Source organism: Paramormyrops kingsleyae, chromosome 14 (assembly GCF_048594095.1).
Source record: "Paramormyrops kingsleyae isolate MSU_618 chromosome 14, PKINGS_0.4, whole genome shotgun sequence".
Classification (NCBI taxonomy): domain Eukaryota; kingdom Metazoa; phylum Chordata; class Actinopteri; order Osteoglossiformes; family Mormyridae; genus Paramormyrops; species Paramormyrops kingsleyae.
Window position 1 is genome coordinate 11,915,500 of NC_132810.1, and position 27,062 is coordinate 11,942,561.

The 27,062-nt window shown below is 44.1% G+C and overlaps 1 protein-coding gene across 2 annotated transcripts; it reads left to right on the forward strand.

The window, feature by feature from the left end:
* Positions 1-294: 294 nt before the first annotated feature.
* On the forward strand, positions 295-27,033 carry disp2 (dispatched RND transporter family member 2). Of its 2 annotated transcripts, none has more exons than XM_072699316.1 (8): positions 295-610; positions 13,876-14,292; positions 14,407-14,436; positions 14,825-14,948; positions 15,570-15,697; positions 17,136-17,251; positions 17,489-17,586; positions 20,746-27,033. In XM_072699316.1, the coding sequence occupies exons 1-8, from the start codon at positions 525-527 to the stop codon at positions 24,241-24,243; spliced, it is 4,497 nt and encodes a 1,498-aa protein (XP_072555417.1). In that variant the 5' UTR covers positions 295-524; the 3' UTR covers positions 24,244-27,033. The 2 variants fall into 2 exon arrangements, with proteins under 2 accessions (XP_072555417.1, XP_072555418.1); XM_072699317.1 differs by lacking the exon at positions 295-610 and adding an exon at positions 9,587-9,713.
* The last annotated feature ends 29 nt before the right edge of the window (positions 27,034-27,062 follow it).

Below are 27,062 nucleotides of genomic sequence, written 5' to 3' on the forward strand. Positions count from 1 at the left end.
GTTCCAGTTATAACTGGCTGTGGAGATGGACGAAAAATTCGCTTTGCGTACCCCTTCTCTTTAATCAAAATCCCTGTTTAATGCAAGATTTTTTATTAAATATGCGTACAATGTCACCCCAGAACTATTGAAATATTTTTTTAACGCAAATGTTGTTTTCCACCTAAACAACTTAACCAACAGATTCTGCAGCTCCTTAACTTGTTTGCCTAAATTATATAAATTTCAGAAGCCAGAAAGTAATCTAGATTAGGCCATCCTCTGAGAGATCCACTAGCGTTAGTACGGCATAGACTAGGACCAGTTGCCGTTTAACTTCTCAGTAGCGTTAGCGGTCATCACATTCGCGCCGTCCAATAGCGAACAAGCCTGAGCCAGACATCATTTCAGCTTTGGAGAATTATACCGACATACTACATGCTCGTATGTAACATCCTGCTCGGCGATCAACGTGTACATATTTATTCTCCCAGTGTTTTAGATCTTTTAGAGGCAACTGATTTTGCAGAGTAGGGCATTTTTCAATGGAGGCTTCCTTGGAAGAAAACGCTCATGTTATGATGATGGACTCTCCAACAGCTGAGCAACCTGCACGGGAAGCGTCACAGAGGTACGGATTACACATTTAATTCCCCCTTTTTAATGACAGCGATCTGATCACACTCGATGTTTTAGCGTGGTCAAGCATGCATGCACCGTCGCCTTATGCGTTAAGTCATGCTCCCCCCCCCCCTCTTAATTTCATTTATCGAATCGTATAACATTCTCCCCGGATAGTGGACACAGATACCAACCCAGTTCGAATAGTTACCTATTAGAATATTATTACTTCATAATCAATTTGACTATTTTGTCACGGCGCTGTAATAACGTTATTATCATTATTTTTTGCTAGTCCCCTCCCTTGATCAGTGACAGATATAGAACAGACCGCAAGCAGTAGCGAACGGACATGTAGATAATAATCGTTTCATAAAATGTGGTTCGCGACCCTTGATATTGTTTATTTTGGTCAGTTGCATTTAAATCCATTTTTGTGCCTAGGATGATAACGTTTATAATGCACTATAATAGCAGCAACAAATTACAAGTTCTGTAATAATAAAAACAGTTTTTAAATATATAAATCCAAGATGGACGTGTTAAATTTAAAGTAACTAAACTGTAATTACTATCTCCTTAATGACAACAGATAATAGTCATTTACACAAGGACAACGGGAGATTCACTGTCATGCTCCATACATAATACAGTGAGACGACACGTCAAGTATTTTTTTTTTTACCTTTTTCACCTTTAAATAAAATCCTTATGGGTCATCTGGGGATACATATAAGCTTGAGTGTCTCATGGAAAAGAAGAAATCACACAAAGAGTAATATACAATAGAACAGTGTTTTAAGTGCCCTGCTCTGCATCCGTTCATATTGTGCCTGCAGGGTGCCATTTCGGTAGGGATGCACGACCTCCTGAGCGACAAAAAAACGAAGTCACTCTTTGCAGGTCTTATATCACACGAAACAATTACCGGGCCACGTTTCCCCAGTAAATAAATTCTGTCGGAGTCAGCAAAATGGTACAATTCCGTTCAGCAGCAGAAAGCAGCGAAAGAAAAAAAATGCATCTAAAGAATCCAGAGGTGGAAACGGAACTGACAGGTGCCCCCGGCGTTTCGCTTGCTGCTCAGGGAAACTGAGATGCAGCAGTCCATATGATAACATGTTTTTGCTGAATGTACTTTGGACACATTACAGAGATATTTGGGCAGTTATGCAATGAGATTTCATGCTCTTTTTATGCATCTATCTATCTACAGTATCTATCTATCTATATATCTATCTATCTATCTATCTATCTATCTATCTATCTGTCAAATAATAATAATAATAACAATAATAATAATAATAAATATGAAAATGGTTGTATCAGTGGTAAAACATCCCGAAGAAAAATATTAGCCTCATCTAACCCCTTAATTTCTTAACCAGATTAGCTCTGTTGCACGTATTAGTTCTGGCAATCAAATTACACTTGACAGATCTTTCATTTAGCTCTGGGAGAATCATATTGTGAATAGACTAGATTCAGGGTTGAGGCAAAATGAAATTTCACTACAGTTAATGAATTACAAACAGAAAATATACCCAGAGCAGTAATCTCTATGTTATTTGTAAATACGCCATGCTAAACACCATCCACTGTGGTTCTTACGGGATATGGTTCTTACGGCCAGTTATGGATATGACACCCTATTCTCAGACTGCTCAAGTTCACTGCTCAGAAGGCAAAGGTAAAGAGCACATTTTCAACACCGAGTGCCCCAGCCAGATTTGCACCTTCTAATTGGTCACCCTGACTGGCTGAGAGGTGTGTGGTTTAGTTGCTATTTCTCAGCAGTACACTGCACAGGGAGCCTGCCCCCACCACACGCTGACAGGAAACTGCCAAGCAGAGGCAGCACCCCCCCCCCCCTTTGCATGGGGTCTCAGGTAGCCGTCTTGGGCCTGTCATTTCATGTCTGCTCTTTATCTCGAATTTCGAATTTGTAGAACGGCTCTAGGAAAGCCACCTCCTGTTTCCCTCTCACACACACACACACACACACACACACACACACACACACAGGTTGGTAATTATATCTTTGTGGGGACTCTCCATTCATTTCTATGGGGAAAACTCTAATCCTAACGTGACGACCTTAACCCCTACCCAGCCCCATCCTTGACCATAAATAACCAAACAAAATACGAGCCATTTTTTGTGTTTTTGATTGCAGTCACAGATCTTTGTGGGGGCCTGAAAAATGGTCCCCACAATGTTATATAAACCTAATCCAGACACACACACACCAACTGCAAACAAAATGAAAGATTAAAGTACACCGTATGCGTGAGAAAGCACAGCTGTGGCTGGGAGTCAGCCCTGTGTGGGGTTGCAGGCAAAAGCACTGGACGTCGATGGCCAATTGTTTTTTAAATTCAGTGCATGTGATAAGACCCACACAGTACAGTGCCTTTTGGCTGCATTGTTAGTTGTGGTCTCTTCCTCTGTGTTACTGTGGATGGTGACACTCCTCAGCTCCTCCCCAGTGGGTGAGCCCCAGCCTTTCAGCATAGCTTCCTGGGATTGGCCGTATTACAAATGGCTGCCTCAGTTGTGAGTGTGTCACCAGCCCCGTCTGGGACTAATCTACTGCTATTACTGAACCATTGTAGAGTATGACACCCCAGCCTACTTGGTCCTGAATCAGGGTGCAGTCCCAAACAAAGGCTCTTTCTATATTTGTTTTTTTAATGAATGTACTTTGGGCATGTAGCTAAATCTCACATGGGAGACATCTAGAAATGCCTAAAACTGCTATACAAAATGGCCTTCGTGGTTACGAAGCAAGCCTGCCCCTGAGTGCTCAGCCACTCTCTCCAGGTCGGCCACCAGTGGAGGAGAACACCCTGAATGTCTATCAAGCAATACTCCATCTCACTTATGATGCTTTTCCACTGTAACCAAGAACCGAGCCGTACCTGAACCGTGCCATGCACTGACGGAAATTTCACTGCAATTCATGAATTACAAACAGGGAAAATATCCCAAGCAATATTCTCTGCGTTCCATTGTAAATTATTCAAGCTGTACCCAAACCGTACCCTGGCTGACATGGGTCTGCAAAACTGTGACTAAACCAAGCTGGTGGCATCAACCACCATCTGATTGGATGTAAGGCACAAAGATACCAGTGACCTGCGTCAATATGTAGGGATAATCTGAAGGACAAAAGGGCATATTCTATGCATTATTCATTATTAGTAGATTTGCAAATTGCGTTTTATTGATGCATTCTGGATAACTCAGAACCTGAAAATGTCCAACCTCCTGCTTAAAAAATTCCTGTCTGAACGGCTGAATGGAATGGATTCGTAATGCAATCTATCTATCTGTAAAATATAATACTAATAATACTACTACTGATAATAATAATTCTCACAGACTTGAGTACATAGTAAATCAGGAAGTACACCGTGTGACCAGTAAATAAGTGTCTCTTCAGTTTTACGTCGCTCTCCAAACCCAGCGACGCCTTTACCGAGCCGACCCGTCTGCAGTAGAAAACCGGCGAAAGCTGTAACCGAGCTGTAACAATGCGCTTTAATTAGTCTCTCTTCCTAGTTCTGATCAGGTATGGCCTGGTTGGATGGATGCAGGGCTGGATTAAGAGTATTGAGTATCCCTGGGCAACAGCACACATCGCATGACGGCACATCAGAAAGAAACAGAGCTCATTGGCTCATGAAATTCAGAAATGCATCTAACAGGGAAAACATTACATGGATGGACGCAAGATCCCTTCCTTCTTAAAAGTTTGACGAGCCCTTTGATTGGCCAGGACATTTTTCATTGGACAGTGAGATCTGAGAGGCTTTCCTGCTATATTCTGGGGGGTTGTGGGGGTGCCTGAGCATGCAGATACAGTACATAGTGCGGGAACCCGCCCCCCCCCCCCCCAAACTGCCAGCTGTGTGCCCCTGTGGCACTGATGGCAGTGTGTGCCATGGTGGTACAGAGCGCCTCCTAGGGGCAGTGAGTAGTTACACAGCCCCTAGTGCGCTTTCAGACAGGACTCATTACAAATGTACACACATGTGATACAGGCTGCTAAATAAAAGCAGAGTGTTTTTGGTGACCTCAGGAATTCAAATGGAGCGACTGCGTGAAATGTGCAATTATGAATCTGACAAACAAGGGAATTCTGCTAACAATAGCATGACACAACTGTTGTAACAGATCACGATTAATAAAAAGAGTTTAATGTCTGGAGCAGTCTTTAATGATAATTATAAAAGGATTTGACTTTAAATAATTTGACCTTATGTTTCGATTTCTGTTTATATGAATCTTTTATTAAGCTTTTAGAAAAGGTGATACCGCAATAATTCCCAATGGCCACTTTATCATTCCGGAAGTATTTATTTCAGCTCAGAATCCACTGTCGCACGACGTCTCCCCTTCGTCACGTTGAGGAGGCACGCCGAAACCTCACAAACCGCTAATTACGAGACCTGCACTCAGCATCACTGTTAATCATCACAGTCAGTTAATGGCACCACTTGTGGCACGTCCACAAAAATGACCTGTGTTTACTAGCATGGTGAAAAATTGCTTGTTTCAACATACAAAACATAGTGGATGGAGAATGAACTATGCGGCCACAAACGGACACATGCAGAGAGGATCCTACAGCTAGGACAGTAGAAACCCCTAAAGCTGGCATATGCTGCACCTAAGCACTTGTTCCAGTTCACCTAAAAGTTCATGGATCAAAACAACAGGTGGTGGACCTTCGTCAGACTTCATTTACCCTGAACAAACACCCACTGCTTACCGTCCTCCTCACCAGAGCAATTTTGCTGATTGAGGTCTTTCTTCCTTTACAAAGTAAACAACATGAATGATACGAGCTATTCAGCCTGCCCCACTTATGGATTTTTTTAAGGAAAATTTTGTCCTTCTTCACTATTTTTAATGATAAGCCCTGATGGTACTGATTATGTTCGGGAGCTTCTGTGGCTCAGATCCTATGTCTTTGTCCCTGGTCACTCCGACATTCATTATTTCATGTCCATTATTGACTTTTATTGCCGATCATCACACCCAGGGTTACTGCGTCTGTACTACATCGTTCACATCTTCTAGGCCTGTCATCTTTATTCTAACAGACATAAATGGACTAAAATGCTCTGGGGCCTCTAATCTGTGTCCTTGTCCAAAATCCCACTATCCTCCTGACTGGGTAGTTTCCCTTAATCATCACTAATGCAGTAAAATGTTTTGTATCCAAAACATTTGCGTGACACATTTGCGAGATCTAGATTTGGACCAGAGTAATATGGTCCAATGTCCATAAACCTCTGAGGTACTGAGCGATCTGCTGTTGTGGTAATTAGAATGAAAGAGAAATTAATGTAGAAGAAAATGTAAAGTATTTTCTTGTCTTAAAGCTTTAAGACACACACGTATGTATTCATATCTTTGCAGGGACTCTCCATTCATTTCTTTGGGAAGAACCCTAATCCCAGTCACGACACCCTTAACCTCTACCCAGCCCTAACCTTAACCATAAGTAACCAACCCAAATACAAGACTTTTGGTATTTTTTACTTTTTTGATAGTTCTATTAAGTGATTTAAAACAAATTTAAATAAAACAATGATATACAGTTGTACCTCAGAACTCGAAATTAATCCGTTCAGAACACCGGACCGAATCCTAAAAAGTTCAAGTTCTGATCGAATTTCCCCCATAAGAAATAATGGAAAACCAATTAATTGGTTCCCGGTGTTCTGTCATAAAATACTACCTATCGAGACGTGCTATCGAGCCTTTCTGCGCATGTGCAGTTCCACCGTCTTGGGATTAGGGTTAGGTTTTAGGGGTTAGGGTTAGGGTTAAGGTAAGGGTGTTAGGGGTTTTGGGAGGTTAGGGTTAGGGCTATCGATTAGCACTACGGTAGCATTTTTCGACAAGGCAGCATATATCGACAGAACACCGGCATTGTATTTTCCATCTGTGTTTTGCCTGCCTTACCTGTAATTAAACCCCGTATTCCCCGATACCCTGACGTCTGCGCCTTTGTCTCCGTTCTGTCCCCACTGGGCACAACAATATTATAATTAAATGTATTATTGGTTTATTATTAATATTAAAATAATAAGAAATCTTTATTTTTAAATGTATTTTATTATATAATAATAATTACTGTTGCTGTCTATCATTGTCTAAATGTATTTGTGCTGTCTAAATATATGTATTCAGCTAGTGTAAACATGCACGATGCTATGACAGCGAATATGAGGCTGAGACTGAAGCGTTACCCTTTGTTTCCGCTGAGAGAAGTGCTGCGTGACTCATTTGTGCAAGTTATCTTAGGTCGGTGTTCACGGTTTGACTTCTGAGATTCAGATCGAGTTCTAGGTTTTGTTTTTTTTTTTCTTCAAATTGGTTGGTTCGACTTTTAAGAAATTTGAGTTCTGATGAGTTCGAGAACTGAGGTACCACTGTACACGTGCTCATACAATATATATCTTGCCTTTCAAATACAGGTAATATTATTTGATTAATTGCCATTTAATCTTAAAACTGGTAGTTGCTTCAAAAAATATCAATATAGACAGTGCAAATATGGACTTTTTTTTTAAAAAAAAGTAGGTTATTTGGTTGATCTAGCATAATGTAAAGTACATTTTTTCATAACTGCTGAATTATGATGGGAAACAAAATGCAATTCAGTGAATGAAGATTAATGGCCAAGAAAACACTGATCGATCAGATCTCATGTAGAGCAGAGTGTTTGTTTTTCACAGGCTGTGCAGCAGCGTCAAGAGTTCTGTTTTATTAACTGAGGCTGCATTGGAGTTTTAGGGGATTAACAAAAAATAATAACAAAGAATGCGTTTAATTGGATTTAGAAAACAAAGCTGCTTCTTTCTGCATTTCCAATCTTATCAGTATTCATTTGAAAATCTTCAAAAACAAACCTTTTCAACTATTTTCTCTTGAAAAGCGGTTGGTAATGGTAAGACCGGAAGGGAGGTTTGTTTAGTTGCTTGAATGCTTTAAGGTTCCAAGCTGAAAGACCCTTGTAATGACGGCCAAATTCAGATTCTCAGCCAGTGTGAAGAATCAAGCTTTTGATTAACAGGCAGAATACACAGCATGAAGCCTTGAGTAGGATGTAATGTTTTCCTTAAGGGACTCTGGATTCGCTTTGCATTGCATACAGTGGGATGAACCATTTCTGTGTGTTTTTTTTTTTATATGTCTGGTATATCCAGTAACTCAGATGCGAATACAAAACCAGCCTCAGTGAATCAATTAACGCAGGTGAACAGAAGAGGAAACAGGTCCAGCTGCTTTGGGACGGGGCACCTGGGCATCGAAAGGCAGCTTTTATCTTCAGGCTGCCAAACACGCCTGTTAATGGAGGACAAAACCAAGGAGGTGGCTGTGCGGCTTGTAGGTGGGCTCGGCTCTGCTGGGCTGCCAAGGCTCCTCTCAGGCCTCCCCCATGACGTCTGTTCTCCCAAAGAAGCAAATTGCCATGGATAATATTTAATTATGGGGATAAGGGGGGGGGGGCTGCAAGGCCAGTGGAGATGCAGGGTTTTGTGGGAGGTAGATTGAGGGAGCCTTGAGGAGAGCGAGCAGCCTCAGTGTCCAGCTGGAGCTGAGATTCCGTCAGAACCGAGCGTGACTGACAGCTCCGGCCGCATCAGGCCGCCACCCCATCCCACCTGGGGCCTCATGTGACGCCCACGGCCCAGAAAGAGCCCGGCCCAGCAGCTGGAAAGGAGCCAAGTTCTGTGAGCCCTCAGTGTACGATGTGAGGAGAGTTAAGCGCCGGACCGTTCCCATGAGCCTCGGCGCCGGCTCACGTTCCCATCGCCCGTCTGCTGTTGTTATGCTGCCCAGAAATGTAAGCGGCTGGTAGTAAAAGACATGAGGGATTAGTCATCGGCAAAGTTTGGGCGCCAGCCATGGAGCGGGGAACGCTGGGCTGCAGAGAATCGGTGTGAATGTAGCCGCGTCTGAGAGGCACTGCTAAACCTTTTTTGTTTTTTTTCTCGGAGCGGCCAGCGTGCCGTGTCTGACTCTGCTCCCTGCGTGTCGAATTCGCGGCCTCCCTTCCAAGTTCCCCAACAGCACACAGGTGTGTGGCTGAATTGTGGGTAAACTGGTGACACTGCGGGTTGCTTGTGTTTGGGTGGCATGGTGCCTCAGTATGTGTGGAGCGGGGGGGGGTATGTATATATTACATTGTAGGGACCAAATGTCCCCACAATGACATAAAAACCTGTTATTCTGACATTGTGGGGACTATTTATTAAGTCCTACTCAATTTTATAACAATCTATGAATGCAACTGAAAAACTAAAAGCTTCTGTTTTGTTTGGCTTTGTTTTTAAACTTAGGGCTGGGTTAGGGTTATGGTTGTCATGGGTGGGAATAGAGTTTTCCCATAGAAATGAATAGATTCCCCACAAACATGTGAATGCAAACATGTGTTTCTGTGTGCGTATGTGTGTGTGTGCCACTTTGCATGTTCTCCCCAGCATCCCTGTGGCCTTCCTCTAGGTGCTCCAGCTTCCTGTGATTCGATTACCCAAAATCGCCCCTTGGATTGGCATCCTGCACTGGGCGTCCCGTACCCTGTGCCGCTCTGGGTGGGCTGCAGGTTCACTGTGATCCGGTGCTGGGTCAGTAGAAGATGGATGGAGGAGTGCCTCTGTGTGTTTAACCTAAGCACTTACTCGAACTCATATCAGGACGTGAACCACGTGGTACCCACACTGCACACATGCCCTCGCAGCTCCCATCCGGACGCTTCAGCAGTGGCCCTCGCACACTGCCACAGTCAAATCAAATCTCAGAAATCGATATCTCTTCCCCTCCAGTGCTAAAGAGCATTTCTATGGGTGTGAGGAGCCCTGTTGATGGGTAACACTGTGCTCCTGGTCTCGCGTTGCAGTGTGAAGAATCCTGCCTCCGCCTCCATCATCTGGCCGTCTGGGTTCAGCCTGTCGGATTGGGATTTACAGGAGCACTGCAGCGCCGCTGTCTCAAACAAAGGCCCCTAATGGAGTTTTTAGCTTCCCAGCCTGCCGAGCAAAAACACATGAAATACAGGAGAGATACTCGAGAGATACGGCTACATCTTTTGGGTAAACAGTATTCATTTCTCCTGCTGTCTTCTGTTGGTTTAATGAAGGCTTTCGCTTGACTGTAGATGAGTACCATAGATTCTCTTTGCAGTATTTTTTCATGGAAAAAGAATAAAACAAGCAGTACTTTGCAGTTTATCGACAATCTGCTGTTCCTCTGTTTCTCATGTGACTGTGTCATCAGCAGAGGAGGACATTTCTGGTGCAGAAAGTACAAATCCAGACCAGGATTTTGTTTAAACCAACCAGTGTCACAGTCACACAGTACTCAACTGGTTGGTTGAAATAAAATCTTAGTCTGGATTGTTACTCACTGGTCCTGAAATGTCCAGCTCTGGTCGTCGTTGGAATGGTACATAATCAATAAGAACAACAGGCCCAGTGTGACTCTAATCAGTCACAGAGAGATGGATGCTCCCAAATAAGGTGTGACAAGCATTTCAAGGCACTCGGGTTAGTTTATGGAGCTCATACTTGATTGAAGCTGCTTAGAATGGGAGTATGTAGAATTCTGGCTAACGGAGACAGATGTCTTCATTTTGTTTTGGTTTTTTGTTGTTAATAGCAGTGGGTGTTTGTGCCAGCAGACATGATTTAGCTGAAAACTCGGAGAGAAGTGCTCGTGGTGCAGTTCAGGGAGCAGAGAAACAGCTGTCAGGCCGTCTGTCTGCCTCCGCGTGCCACGGCGGCGTTACGAGGCTGCTCTCTCTCACCCGCTGGAACTGCCGGTAACCACGCCCAGCGGCCCCTCAAAACACCCCCCGGAGAAGGCTGAAATAAAGGGGGGGGGGGGGGGCAAATTTGACAGGCCGTGGGGAACTGGATGTGAGTCCATGGTTCAACCACGTAAATCCCTACACCCCATGCTAAAGGCGGCAGTCCCCATCTTTCTGGTAACTGGGAGAAATACAGGAAGTGACTGTCTCAGCCTGGCCTGGGGGGGGGGGGGGGGTTTGACTGGACCCTCAAACTGAACCCCACCTTTCTACCCATGTGCTCTGGTGCCTGTCAGGTTCCATCCACAATACCAAAAAGCCAGGAATGAACTCCAACCGTACGTATCTTTAAAGCACGCTCTGCTGCAGCGATGCATTTCCTGTTTGGTTAGAGCCCGCTGAGAATGTGACACTTGTGTACGGTGTCCCTGAGTGAGGAGAGAGACGCTGCCAAGTGAGGTCACCATCTCTGCTGCCACAGAGAACCTTCACCATGCCCCAGGGCTGTAGAGGGAGGCATAGCGAACACGGCACTCGGTCACCATCTTGAACCTGCCTGTCACGGCGGAGCCACATTTTGGGCGGCAGTGAATGTGAGTGGGCATGAGGGAGCTGACGGGCATCTTCTTTTTAGGCCAGTATCTCGTTTTTGGCCTCCAAGGTATCAAATGATATTCACAGGGAAGTCTGGAAGGCAGCAATCCCTCTGGGATGCAGATGGACGTCCAGCCCTGGGATGTCTGTTGCCTGAGATGATCACTTGTGTTACGGTCCAGTGGCACCAGAACTTTAGATCTCATTTGGTACCTTGTACATTTGCGTTTTACAGTTTTGAAGAATTATATCTCTGTTAAAAGGCACCCACTTTCAAATGCACGGCGGCAAATAACTGGGGCTATGATTAATTAGCTCTTCTTTCAGGAATGCAAATAATGCATCGGTGCTGGTCTTCAAAGGCATTCTCTTCCATTGTTTACCTGCCCTGTCGCCTAGGAGATGGGGAGGCCATTGTGAGCCCACTCAGCCCCATCTAAAAGCAATCCTGTAGCCTCCAGGGTTGGAAACAACTGAATAAATTCTTTTATTGACCTGCCAGCTACTATCGCTACGACAGCAGGCAGATATGATTGATGGACCATTATGGAAATTCTAATTAATTGTCACAGATGTTTTAAACAGCTGCTGTATACATTTTAGGCAACATATACTATGTAATTACAACCACATTTTATTCTCATATAGGTTTCAGGATTTTCTGAGTGGCTGGACAGAATTGCACCGTTTTATACTGAAGTAAAAAAAGATTATAAGATTCAGCCATTAGGTAATGCTGGTGTCCTAAATGCGAGGAACTACTGCCAAAACTTGACAAAATGCTGATACAGTGATAAAGAAAACATTTCAATTACACTAATTTTCCATATTTTGACTCTGCCATATTTTTTCATGCAAGAAAAGGCAGCCTTTTATAACATTATAACCAATACCCAGAAACTGCCCCCTGAAAGCATATTACAATGTTTACACACTGCAAGTCACCTGGAACTGGAAGGTAGAAGTGGAGCCTGAGGACATATATGAGGCAATCCTGCTGAGATACCCCCACCCATATATACCTCCCCTTTTACAATAGCGATTACATTTTCTGCTGTAGAACATCCAGTCATGAGCAGTGAATGAAATGACTTTTGTCCACAGCTTAGCCAGTGCTGTTACCTGAAGCTGCTTACAGTTTTATCCCTCTGTTCAGCTGGTCGTTCTTTGTTACAAGTCCCTTGGAACTACAGCAGTGCCCCTCGTAGGTCCTAAACAAACAGCGTTTAATTAAAAGTCCATTGCTTTGGCCTCCGTAACTCCTGGCATGCATTCATGCTAGAATTTAAGCTGCAATTTGGAATTCTTAGCTCCAATCATATGCTTAGATTTGTTTTCAATGTGTCTTCTTGACCTAATGCTAATTACGAATTCTGTCTGATTTAGCAGATAACTAAATTTCATGGCATCCATGATGTCTGTGTGACACAGTAACCTTGAGCTCTCGCAGTTTGGGAATTTAAATGCGATCCCCATTCTTTGTGCAGAGTTTCGATGTTCTTCTTGTGCCACTTTGCTGTGGGTACCCCAGCTTCTTTCTGCAGACCATACAGGTAGACTGGCTTCCCATCCAGACTGTCCCCTGTCTCATACCCCATGTTTCTGGGACAGGCTCCATGTTCACTGTGACTCTGTACTGTGCAAACGGTCATGGAAGACAGATGACCCCTTCTGACAATAATAACATTCTCTAGCTGTTTATTATTAGCAGTACTGCTTAATTACTGAATATATCCCATTAAAAGTAATGAAGGTTTATTTATATGTGATGGGTTATTAACAATAAACCAAGGCAGTTAGACAACATATTCAGTATTAGCTTTTCATCTGAAGTGTTACCTAAATGTCAAACCTGGAACCAGATTTTTCTTAAATGCCACTTAAATATGCTTCTCCTGTTCCATTGCTGTCATCTGACCTGTATTGCGCACTTGTAATTTGTTTCAGTAAGCAGGTTTCGTAATCAACGGGCGAAATGTTATCCTAGCATGAGCAAATGTGCTTCCGGATTTTTATTTTTTTATTTTTTTTTGAAGTAATTTATGGCTTTTTTAACTTGTTACATTCCAATGTGCATCCTGAGAAACATGAGCTTTCGGGATGAGAGGCAAAGATGCACCATCTGTAAATCCCCGCAATGGGTATGGAGTTAATCCCACGAACCACAGACTGGGCTATTGCTTTAGCCCTAAGACCCACGTTATTCCTTGGTCAGAAGGTCCCGACCCAAACTTACAGTAAAAGTTATTGACTGGGGCGGGGGGGGGGGAGTTCAGGTCCAGAAAGTCCAAGTCCAGACCAATGTTTTGTTTCAACTGATCAGTTGAGTATAAAGAGTATGCAACTGGTTGGTTGAACTTTCCACCTCTGTTGATAACCCACTGAAAACTGACCCAGCGGTTGAGAAACACTGATGGATGGAACACCTTGTGTAGGATGCCAATGACCGGACTGGGGAAACAAACTGAAACGCCGGCGAAATACAGAGGACTAATGACAACAACCAGAAACAGCTGATCACATGGGGATTCCACACGGGGTTAACGAGGGGGCGTGGTACATGGAAGGAGTCGACGATTGGGGCAGGACACATTGTTTTGATACATTTATTTTCTTACTGTACAAATTACTGTTTTGATAAATGTGTTTAGTACAGTATATGCTCTTCTTGTTTTATCCGGTTCATTTTGTGTTTAAAAAACATATTTAGGTGTAATTTTTTGGGGCCGGGAACCAATTCATTGGTTTTCCATTATTTCTTATGGGGAAAATTCGATCACAACTCGATCCGGAGTTCTGAGGTACCGCTCTACATGTTAAAATGTTCGGTATGTGTCTGTTTTTGTGTGCAGTTACAGTGAAATACCAGAGGTGTCACTGTGCCCTCCGGACAGCCCAGCTATGGAACCCAGAGTGACACTCTTACAGACAGAGGGGCTCCGTTCCAGTAGCTGCAGCCTGGTGAGGATGTCCTCCTCGTCCCAGCTGTACCACCAGGTGTCCCCGGACTGCTCCCACCTCTCTCCCCATCCAAAGCGGTGCCGCTGTTGCGGGCACCGGCAGAAAGACCCAGGCAGCCCCTGTCCCAGCCTGCATTCCATGACAGGCAGCCCCCACCCTGACTGCTCCTCAGACACCACCAGGACTGCCCGTGGCTGCAGCCCCTCCCACGTGCCCTCCTGCCACGACACCGTGCACTGCCATTGGCTGCAGGGATCACATGAAGGCGGCGCTCACCACCCGCTGCAACACCATGTAGTAACAGTCAGGTGCAAAATGTATCCTGCGCATGACCTACATCTATTGTACACAATTAACACTGGAAAGTAAGCAAAGATTAACGTAACAAACTAATCGTGTTCATGCCTGTTGTTTCATTTTAGCCACGAAGGGATATGCAGGATTCCAAGAAGGTCAGTGTTTCACACAACAAACATGTCAATCATCTTCTTCATGAGGCACTATCACATATGTTCTGTGTTTAGACTCAAAAAGAGTCATATGAGCTTTAGCTGAACTGAACCCATTTAAAATTCTGAGCTGCATAGTTCATCCTCCGAAGAACACATGCCCAGTCGTTATTCCGGAAAGCTCTCCGGTTGCCAGCGAGCAGGCTGAAATGAATTTAAGTCGCAGAAAACGCTGCTTTTTCCAAAACACGTGTCTGCTTGGGGAAGAAAGGGGGGAAAAAGACCTGACACTCATCTCGCAGCCGCAATGTGGAAGCCATTAAGCTGTCAGTTCTGTAATTGCATCTCTCTAATAAAATCATGCACGCCCCCCCCCCCCATTGCTTGGCAGCTACTCCCAGCTTATAGTGGAGTTCCCCGTGGCGGTCCTCATCAGCTGCACCATCGCTCTTCTGGGATGCTCCTTAGCCGGGATCCTGATTGGTCCACTGCCAGACTTCTCTGACCCCTTATTGGTGGGTTGCCGTGCTTTCCTTTCTCCTGCTGCTAACCCAGCCAATGGGAGCACTCGTTTACAAGCAGCCCTTTCTCAACTCTCTCTTGCCAATTCATCAGTGTAAGTGGAACAGTCCACCCTCCCCCCACATCCCCATGTGAATAAAGTTCAAATCTAAAATAATTTTAGGTCCCTTTTTCCGCCTAGACATCAAGTTGGGAATTGGATGATGCAAGCGGGTCATTGTGCTCCTGCAAGAGTCCTGCCAGTGGCTCAGCGGCCGTCTCTGAATTATGATTGGGCTTTTCACCTGGTCCCCCACCTCAGAAGCTCCATTTGCACAAATAACTGTCATCCACTGCATAAAAATGATTTAACTCCAGGACACTTTGATAATATTCAGGATTTTATCAGAACCATTTACTTACGAATGGAGACGCTGTCTAAATGTTGGATATTTACAGTAGAAAGAACCTGGGGTGTGCTGTGTTTAAGGGATCAAGCCCAATGTTAACATTTCCCTCTTTATGCAAACATAATAATAAAACACTTCCTATTTGGTCGTGTTCTCCCCTTGACAACTGTCAGTCCCGTGACAACACTGACTGGTTACCATAACAATTGGGTACTCATTCCACAGGGGTTAGAACCACGCGGGACGGACATCGGGAACCGGCTTGCCGCCTGGGCCAAGCTGCAGGAGAACACGGGCCCGGGGAAGCCACTATCTCTCTTACCACAGAATCTCGCCGGAAAGTCGGCTGGCGGGTATGAACGGCCCCTGGGGCCCGGAAGTAGGGCGCCTCGCAGACCTCATGACATCATGGATCTGTTAATTATGTCTCACTCTGCTTTCTCAGTCAATGAGTCCAATCATTCATCTGTTGCTGAAGCAGACCGTGTTCAACACAGATTTCAAATAATAATTCAGGGCTGGTCTCTTGGTCAATTTCATTATACAATAGTAATGTGGGAGAGTAGTCATGGAAGAACTGGTAGATTTGGCTTTAAAATAAACATGACTGAAAATTGACTGTATGTCTGGGAGCCACCATAACTATTTAAGGTTCAGACTAGTAACGTTACATTGATGAACAATCCAATTGTTTTCAACAGCTCTTTGGTATGAGCGAAGGGAACCCAGTTGTCTCGGAGAACCATTTTTTTTAATCATTGTGCCCAAATTTCATGTGAACAGTGAGAACCAGCCAGTAACAACTGGTAGGTTCCTACAAGGCAGAATGAGCAGGATTTCTGCCAATAAAAAGTTCTAATATTAAGTTTTGCATGTATTGCATTCAAGTCAAGGTGACTTTGCTCACATCACACATTTCTTACAGATGAAAAATTGTAAGTAGTAAATTCACTGACAAAGCAGAGGGATATGTGGAAGAATACATGTAGAATATTTACAAGGCAGATTGCTGACATTAGGGGCCTGTATCACCAAGTTGGAACTCTTGCTTAGCCAGATAACTGGTTGGATTTAAGGCAGTCTGGGCTAAATGTACATGAACGAAGATAAAGTGCATTTAAACTGGGGTACCTTAAATCCTACAAGTCATCCAGCTAAGCAAGAAACTCTGCTTTGTGATAAAGGCTCTAGGTCTGGCAATATGAGTAATGTAGTGGTGAAATTAAATTATATTGGTGGGAAGTCTGAATCTGATCCAAGTCTTACTCTATTATTATTCTAGCGATTATTTTGCAGATAAACCTAGTAATCAGTTACTCGCACCCCTAAAAAAACAAAGAAAACAGAACAATGAGCCATTCTTTTGAATGGCTCGTGGAAAGGAAGCGAGCCATAAGATCTGAGTCACTATTCCGATCTCTTGCTCAGACCACCATGGGATGTCGCTTTTCTATACTTCTGTTCCAGAAGCACACCTGCAATTTGAGCTTTGCTCCAGCACAGTGTTTCTCAATCCGGTCCTCGGAGACCCACAGTCAGTCCACGTTTTCGCTCCTTCCCAGCATCCTAACAAAAATGTGGACTGTCTGGCAGGGAGCTGGGAAGGAGCAAAAACATGGACTGACTGTGGGTCCCTGAGGACTGCATTGGGAAACACTGCTCTAAAATAAACTAAGCAACCTAACTACAACAGACAGAAAGTTGTGTTTGAAGGTAGTGCAGCTGGAGGCTGTGTGTCGTATCTGCAGTGTGACACTGTAGTCCTGTTTCCATGTTCCCCGCTCCATGAAGCTTTGGTCACGGTAGTGGGCAGGACACCAGCCGGGGCGTGGGGCGGCACCAGCGACGGTCTCGCAGAATGCTGGACTGGGCATTCGCTCAGGAATCCTTCTTCTGCGACTCCCCAGGTGGGAATCCCTGCTTCTTGGGCTCATTGGTGGGACATTCCCATAATGGATTTAGCTTTCCATTTGCCTATTAGGCCTACACTGTTTTTCAGTCTTGTGACTGGATAAATCATGCATTCCTCTTTGAACAAGTTCTGAAGTCTCAGTAAAACCTGCTGACAACCATACGTTGTGTTTTTTTCTGCCCCCCGATGCGGAAAACGTCACTCTCTCCCCCACGTGTCTGGCTCGTCGCAGGAGAGCGTTACGCCCAGCTGGTTTTTCGCTCCGGAAACTCAGCCAGCCTCTGGAGCCTGAAGGCCATCCGCTCCATGTGCGAGATGGAGCAGGCTAGGGTGAGTGACTCACTGCTCCATCTGCTGCCCATCACCCAGTCCCAGAGGCATTGCTCCCGCTCATTCACCTCTCTATGAGCCACACCACACTTAAATGGAGATCCCCGGATATCTCCTCCTCACCGGTATTACGTTCCGTGGGGGAATCCTCACTCCTGGATCGCATCGACACTCTCCACAGTGAACAATTTCCTCAGATTCCTTGCGGCACCTCTATTTATTTTTTGTTTTAAGAAACTGTAATGATTTATTTATGGAGCTGGAAGACAGTCGCTACTGGCAGGGAGATATTTGTCAGACATTCCGAGGTGTAACAATACATTTTGTACCTTCTAGACCTTTCACATGTTTTATCTGCTTTGTCGCTGGCAAGGAAATATAGGGATATTTCCGGCACCGTCTGGCAGACTCTAAATTAAAAAGGAATCTGCATAATGAGATGGAGATGGCAATGTCAGAAGCCCCCCTTAGCAGATAAAACCATATGCAGACGGCCTTGTTAATATCAATGTCGAATATCTTCATATGTTCCCGCACCATAGACAGGAAGGTTTTCTGTTCAACTCATTCTTCCCGGAGGGGTGCTTTTATTCCGCTTTTCCTGCTATCCAGAATCCTGACATAGCCCAGACTCCCTGCATGTCTCCGGCAGCTGAGGAAATGCAATGAGAGCGCAAAAGAAAACGCTGGGGATGCAAACGTTCTCCACATTTGTTCCCCTCAAAAGCTGTTTTGTGTATGTTGAGTATGTTTTATTTTGAGTATGTTAATCTAAGTGAGTATTATTTGTGTCTTTTGTATCTAGCTTGGCCGTGGTTCCACTGGAATACTTGATTGGTTGTTGGTCCTGTTGAGGTACTTCAGTGTTTTAGGAATTAACTAGACTTGTAGTCAAGACCGCCTAAACCAAGACCCAAGACACTACCAAGACCAGAGGGTATCGAGACCAAGACAAGACCAAGACTAAGACCAAGACAGACCGAGTCAAGACCAAGACAAAGTCGAGACAAGACCGAGACCGAAAAAAAAGACTCCCTTAACTTTTGTGTGCTGTTGAGGACTGACATGACGGGTACTGACTGGTCCCAAAGTCATCTGACGAAACAGCTAACACCTCCAACAACTGTCTAAAGAATGAGAAATATGTAACTGGTTTCAATTATACTTAATTTGTAGAAGAAATTGTAACATCAAATTGAAGATACACAATTATAAAATTTGAAATTGCATCATGTCCCATTGTAGCAGTACTAGCCAAATGACACTGTATGATATCAACTTCCCTGAAATGGATTAGGCCTGTTAAGTCAACACAACGTGATATGCAGATGTTATTTAAACGTTAATGGTCACATTTATTTAGTCAACACCATTTTAAGTAAAATACTGTAATCAAACAATATAAAGACAAGTGCACACGTCACATGAATCAAATGCAAACTACAAATACTATATACCAATACAAACTGCACATCAAATTGTGCATTAATAAAAATAAGGACAAGTGCTTAAAAGATTCTGACATCTTGATGTCTGCAGTGGCATGTGATTACAACACACTGCCAATGATATCAAGCCTGTTGTTCAGTCGGGCAAGAACAATAGAACACAGACATTATGGACAAATAACAGATTGATAAACTAATACATTTAGATGAAATACTTAAAAACAGAGCATCACTGTTAATAGGCGTATTTTCAGAGAGGAGGGAGAGAGAGAAAATAGTTCACATTTTAAAATAGTGGTTGATTGCACTTCAGGAAAACTAAAGATTGCAACAACTTATAGCCTGCGATGCTGGATCTAACGTTTAACTAGCGCTACACTTATTTTGCGCATATAACACGTATTTTGATTGGATGAGTGCCAATGTCTGAATCGCAACAAAATGCATGTATATCATTGATTGGTTGCATTTGAAGGGCACGAAAGACGAAATAATAATAATGTTGCATTATCGAACGTTACATTGTGTGTCATGGATACTTTTCGCTCCAAATCTCCCGACCACTATGTCGATCGGAGACAGCAAGGCCAAGAGATTCGAGACTAAGACCAAAGACCGTCGAGACTGTGACAAGACCAAGACCACGTACAAGTGGTCTCAAGACCGGTCTCAAGACATCCAACTCTAGGATTAACAAATGGGTTTGAGTAAGTGGAAGGGAAGACGCTTTGATCTTTAAGTAAAAACAGCATTGTTACATGGAATTAGTTGCTGCGGAGATGGTGTTATCAACTTACCTGGCTTTAGGGATTACACTAGGTTGGAAATGTAGGTGGTCTTCCAAGGAAGCATCTTCCTTTCCACTTACTCAAATCCATTTGGTAATCCCTAAAACACTGAAGAACCTCAACAGGACCAACAACCAATCAGGTATTCCAGTGGAACCACAGCCAAGCTTGATACAAAAGACACAAAAAAATATTCACTTAGACTAACACACTCAAGATAAAACATACTCAACATACACAAAACAGCTTTTGAGGCTCCATAAACAACAAGGCAATGCAAAGAGGAAAGGCAAGAGAAAGTAGATGTCTGGATTGCTGAAGAACCTCTTTTGTAGAATTGATCTAAAGCCTGCCTTTTTTCTACGTTGATCTCCTACGTACACTTACAGCTAATTAATCACATGTATGAATTCAATTGCATTTTTAAATTTGTACATCACCACCCATAAGAAAATTTAATCAAGAGTACACAGGCAAATTTTATTACTAATAAATGCCTGTTCCATCAATCTGACCAGGGTAACTGGTTGGAAGTTGGAATGTATTGCTACAGTATATTGTCTTTTATAAAGTATATGTTGTGATTTTGGTTCATAACAGATTATTTTTAGGACAGTAGTTCTAACAGTGGGTATACTGTTGCTTCATAACTCAAAGGTTGGGGGACTGAATGCCAGTCCTGTTCTCTGTGGCGACAGTAGGCTTTCATGTTTGTGCAGGTCTCTGTATCTGTAATAGTGTATGGTTGTGTGTCCCACAAACTGCCTGACATCCCATATACTGTGTCCACAAGCTTCTACCCTGTGCTTCCTAAGATTAACTACAAGCTCACTGCTAATCTGTACCGAATGAGTGGTTATCAAAGATAGATGGATGGATGCTCTGCTTGCCAAACGATGATTCATTCTTGCTCTGCATTTCAGATCCGGTCCCATGCTCATTTCCAAGATCTCTGTGAACAAGACAGACCGGACACAGGCGGAGCCTCAACTAATCGTATGTGTTGCCCAAGCTGGTCTTTGGGCAATTACCTGGCCGTGCTGAACAACGCTACCTCCTGCCTCAGCCTGACTGCTCTCCAGGTATCCAAAAGCCTGACTCTACTTCGACAGTGTGCCCCCTACTACCACGACAGGAGCCTGGCACCATCCTGCACCGAGAGGAGCAAGATGGGTCACTGTGCATCAGTGCCATCTCAGTGCAAGCACTCCAGCGCAGTCTACCAGATCTTGCATTACCTGGTTGACAAGGACTTCCTTGGACCTCAGACCACAGGTTATCAAGTCCCCTCACTGAAATACAGCCTTCTGTTTCTGCCTGTAGAGAAAGGAGATCCAATGCTGAAGATATACTTGGACAATTTGGAGGGCCGTGATCTTACATACAGCAACACCACAATCACAGGCATGGATCTGGGCATCAAAGAACAGCTTTTCAAATACTATTTGGCTCGCGACTCAGTCTATCCCGTGCTGGCTGTAGTGATGCTTTTATTGACGATGGCTCTCTATCTGCGGTCATTCTTCCTCTCGGCGATGTCCTTGGCGGCGATCATGGTGTCGCTCTTTACTTCCTATTTTTTCTATAAAGTCGCTTTCCGGCTCACGTTCTTCCCTTTTCTTAACATTGCTGCGGTTCTGGTCTTGCTGGGGAGTTATTCCAATCAGGCATTTACGTTCATAGACCTCTGGCGTCTCCAGCTATCCCAGAAGCCTCCTGCGTCGCTAGAAAAAAGGGTCACACGGGTTCTTCAAGAGGGGGGATACTTGATATTGGCATCGGGGCTGACGGCCAGTGCCACATTCTACTCAGGATACATGAGCAGCATCACTACCATCAGGTGTTTTGCAGTCTATCTTGGCACTGCCTCTCTAATCAGCACTCTTTTCTCTCTGGTATGGTTGCCCTGTTCCCTTATCCTGCGTGAGCGTTACTCTGCAACAGTTGCGCTGCCCGGGAAGCCCTGCTGTTCTTTGGGCCCCAGAGGATTCTGGGACACAAGCTCGAGGAAGCGATGCTTATTCACAATGGTTCGGAAACTAAGGGGACTGAAACGGGGACTGTCTGACACCTCGGATTTGCTCTTCTTAAAAATCCTGCCGTGTGGCGTGGTTAAATTTCGATATATCTGGGTTTGTTGGTTTGCTGTATTAGCAGCGGGTGGAACTTACATAACATTTGTGGACCCAGGAATGAAACTCCCTTTTTCAGACAGTAAGGTGGCTCAGCTCTTTCGTTCCAGCCATCCTTTTGAAAGGTACGATTTGGAATACCGTCACCAATTCATGTTTGAGCGGCTAAAGAGTGGGGAGGACAAACCTATGACAATCACTCTCGTTTGGGGCATCCATCCAGTAGACAATGGAGATCACCTGAACCCCAGAAGCAATGGTACCTTAACAACGGACCCAGGCTTTAACATGAGCAGCCCAGAAGCTCAAGTGTGGCTGCGAGGCCTGTGTGGAAGAATCGGAAACCAGAGTTTCTATTTGCCTTCCTCATCCCCTGAGGGGGAATTCAAATGGGACAATATCTGTTTTGTTGAACAGCTACTACACTGGGTGTCTATTAGACGCTGTTCTGAGAATGAGGATGCTTTTAACTTCTGCTGCAACAATATCCCATTCCCTTACCTCCCCACTGTTTTTGAGCAGTGTCTGGCCATGATGGCTGCTGAGAGACACGCAGAAGGGTACTTGCCTGACACAGCGGGACCTCGTTTTGACCCAGATGGCCGTCCAGTAGCTTTAGTTATAGAGTTTAAGACGACCCAACTCTACAGTTTCAATTTCAGTCAAACTGCACATTTTTACAAGGAGATTGAGACATGGTTCACTAAAGAAATATCTAGTGCGCCAACTGGACTTCGGAATGGTTGGTTTGTAAGCCAACTGTCTCTCTACGATCTCCAGCAATGTTTAAGCTCGGAAACACTGGTAGTGACAAGCTTCTCAGTAGCCCTTACCTTCGCCATGCTTCTCTTGACCACCTGGAATATTCCGCTGAGTATTTATGGAACCGCCACCGTTGGAGGAAGTGTTTTTGTCACGGCTGGCCTCCTGGTCCTACTAGAGTGGCAACTAAGTGGCTTGGAGGCCCTTCTTATATCAGCTGCTGCTGGGCTTTCTGTTGATTTTGCTGCTAACTATTGCATTTCCTATAGCTTGGCACCACACTCGGATCGGCTTGGAAGGGTAGCGCACTCCTTAAAGAGAATGGGCTGTCCGGTTGCCACAGGAGCCGGTGCCTACTTCTGCATGGGTGTCATAATGCTGCCTGCAACGGCACTGCTGTTTCGCAAGCTGGGCATCTTCCTACTCTTAGTGAAGTGTGTGGCTTGTGGATTTGCCACTTTCTTCTTCCAGTCACTCTGTTGCTTTTTCGGACCACAAAAGAACTGTGGGCAAATATTTTTGCCATGTACAGGAACGAATATGCAGTACAAGGAAAAGGGTACTGAAAACATGCTGTCTCCTGGCTCTGCCTTAGAGCCGGCCTCCTCAAATGCAGCAGCTAATGGGTCTTTTGGCTGTGGGGGGCATTCCAGAATGCAAAGGGAATTCGAAAAAGGAAGTGACGGTGGACATCTCTGTCCGGGGCAGCATCGACAGCGACAGAGACACAGAAGCGAAGGGAGGAAGCCAGAACAGTATGAGCTTCAGCCTCTGGCCTGTCAGATGAGCGACAGCTTTGAGAACAGCACATGCACCAGCAAACTGTCCAACAGACCCTCTGTCCTCTCGGATGACATTCAGTTCCGTAGCCTGAGCCCAAGGGGAGATATAGAAGCGCTGAGCATTGAGGGAGACAGCGAGGACTTATCTTGTCAGCACTTTGAAGTCTGTAACCCACCTCCTGCCCTACAGACCTCCTCTCCATACAAGGAGAACACCCTCCGACCAGTGGTAGCATCACCAACTAATTTGACCCAGGAACGACTCTTATGCAGGCAGTGCCGGAGTCAGTCTGGCAGCCGTAAACACTGGAATGTCTCAACATCCTCCTCCTCAAGCATGGAGGATATCGTCAGCAGTCAGCCTCCAGACCACCAACAATCAATACCCACAGAGAGGACCACCCGAAGTCCTTTCAAGGACCACCCCCATCGACGGCTCCTCTCATCCCAGAGTTCTTTTGATGGACTGGAGGACTCCAACGAGACTTGCCTGAGTGATATTGAACCAGGGCCCTCAGTCCCACAGACTTTAGAAGAAACTGTAAGAGAGCTGAAACCAGGTCACTTAAATGGCAAGAGGGACACTTTGCGTCTGTCGCTGAAGGAGACTGTTTACGAGACTTCTTCCTTGGGGAGAGGTAGAACAAGCCAGGGAGACTTACCAGTCATCTTACCCAATAGCAAACCAGATTTACCAGATGTATGGATAAAAAGGGAAGGGAGAAGTGGGGAAGGTAGTTGCTGAAGTCTTGCCACGATGTGTTAATGCACACTAATTGCCAGTCAAATCACTCAAAATAATTCATTGTAATAGATCCTGATCCAAAATGAGGACCCATTAGTCAATCTAAAATTTTAGCCTACTACTTTTATGGGAAGGATTAACTTTTGTTGGTCATTCAATTGAAATTTTCCAGCACGACACTTGTTCAGCGTCAAGTGATCTATTTCGTGTGAAAGTGTATCGGTTCAAGCTTGGTGACAATCTGCCAGACTATTGTATGAATGACTTCTTGATGTCAAATACATTGTTGTCTCCAGTGTATTATTGCCTAAAACATCTCAAGACCAGGGAAGAACAGGAAAGCCAAACATTGGATGTGAAGAGGACTTGCTTTTCCTTTTTTTTTTATAAAGGTTGAACATGACAGCCGTTAATTATCAAAGTACTGGAAGGCAGTAGCCTGCATTTTTGATGGAAGACGTGGTTCAGTATCCACAATAAACATACCAAGAATTAGAGGAAGATCAAGAAACTTAAGTGCATTATTTATTACCAGGGGGCAAATCTTGATCCTAAATGGCAAGTTTATATAATGTCTTCACTTAAGTTCTTTGTACATAACAAAACTGCTATCAAGTGCTTGAAGCCTTTTAGAGATCCAAGGTACCAAGCCCCCATGTCTGAACTAGTTTGACTGCAGTGTTTTCAAGTCTGTAAATCAAAATGGTAAATCCACCAGTGACAAAATTTGTATGAGGATCAGATCAGAATCAGACAGAAGACTTGCCACCTGCTGAAACTAGTGCAATATAAAATCATGGCTACATTGGAAGGGTTCAATAAAAATGCACCTGTGTAAGCAGCTGTTTATCACGTGCAGGAAACACAGCAGTAATGTCGCACAACTACGGCCATAGAAAATTTGACAGGCATTTATACCGTAGTGAATTTGTTGTATAGCTACGTTCATTTTGTTAATGTACTATAATTATATGTAAATATGTGTGTATGTGTATGTGTGTGCAAATGTCAATTTGTATGCATGTGCCAAACCATTTTAGGTCACAACATTTTAAATACTTCAAGAATGAAAACAAATTGAATTTTCTCAAGCATTTAAGTACTGCAGCTGGCACGGTTTGGACATGTTCTGTAGCTTGTAAGCCTTCTAGAAGGTCCAACTTCATTTGGATAACAACTGGGTAGAAAAAGTCTGATTATTCTGTCCTGCGTCGTTGTACAGTACCATGTACTAGTCTATTCTGTATGATATACAGATTCATTTACTCGAGGAGATAGATGCAGTTTTATAACACAAAACATCCTCTGAAAGGTCAGTGTAACTAATGATTAACTACTGCCTGCATATGGATGTTTCAAAACCTAATGAATATCCAGCAAGTTCCAGCATCAGTCCCTCGCCGCCGTGCACGAACAGATGCCACAAAAGCCTTGTCTTAACCCTATTTTCAATGGGGTTTCCATGCACTGTATATTTAGTCTCTGACATGCTAAATAACACTTCCGAGTTCTGCTTATATCAGAGAAGCACATGAAAACGAGGAGACCAATGGATCTGCATGGATTCACTTAACATCCAACCGCTTCGTTTTTGCACTTGCATAATGGTGCAGCAATCCATGGACCCCGATGACAATACTATTTTTACTCCACCGAGAGAATCACCAAACATATTATTATCCCATCGCTCTACATTTCGGAGCACGATGCAGGCTGCTCATCCAGCTGCAGTGAGCTGCTCCGAATTTCCATGAAAACGGACGCCCATTTGGTTCAGGCTCATGGCACACTTACCGCTGTGTTAACGCCCTTTTAGCAGCACTGCAGGCTTCCTGACACTAATGACTGGTTGTTTCTGTTCAGTTGAAGCTACAACAGACCACGCTCGGCTTCAGGGTCAGAGAGAGAATCATTGCCCCAGAAATCCAGAACAATTACACTCAGTAGCCACTTTATTAGGTACACCTATTTAGTACCAAGTAGGAGTCACTTTATTAGGTACACCTATTTAGTAATAAATAGGAGCCACTTTATTAGGTACACCTATTTAGTACGAATAGGAGCCACTTTATTAGGTACACCTATTTAGTACCGAATAGGAGCCACTTTATTAGGTACACCTATTTAGTACCGAATAGGAGCCACTTTATTAGGTACACCTATTTAGTACCGAATAGGGGCCACTTTTTCTTCCTAAACCACTTCAGTGGTGGCTGTACTCAGTGAAGCCACACTGAACACCACTGTACTCTCTTTGTTTTGCATGTTACCTTTAATGAGCTCCCTCATTCACATGGTGTTTAAGCCTGCATTGCTTGTAGACACTGTAGTGTGTGAAAATCCCAGGAGGATGCTGGAATCACCACACCCGACACCAATAATTACACTACATTCAGAAACACTTAGGGCACTCATTTCAGCCACTGTAACCTCCTGACCCAGTCAGCATGCTGCACGTATTCAGCTGAAGCAACATGATTGGCTGTTTGGAGGAGCAGTCTGTTAGCATCAGCAAGCAGGTGTACCTAATCAACTAGCCACTGGGTGTATTAAACAGAGGCCTTTAATTGTAATTAGAACTTGAATTCACTGATACCTTTGGAGTGTTTCCACTGTTATGAGTTAACACTTATTTTTAGCACCTATATAAAAAGAGAAAAAGACACATACTAGGTGCCTAAGCATTTTATGTATGATGTTTTTTAAGAGGGAGTTTTTCAACTGAGTTTGTTTTTGATATGGTAATGCTTTGACTGAACTGTCAAAATAAATTGCATTTGTTTTCCTGCAGCTTGATTTAAGGGTAATTTTTTTGTTAA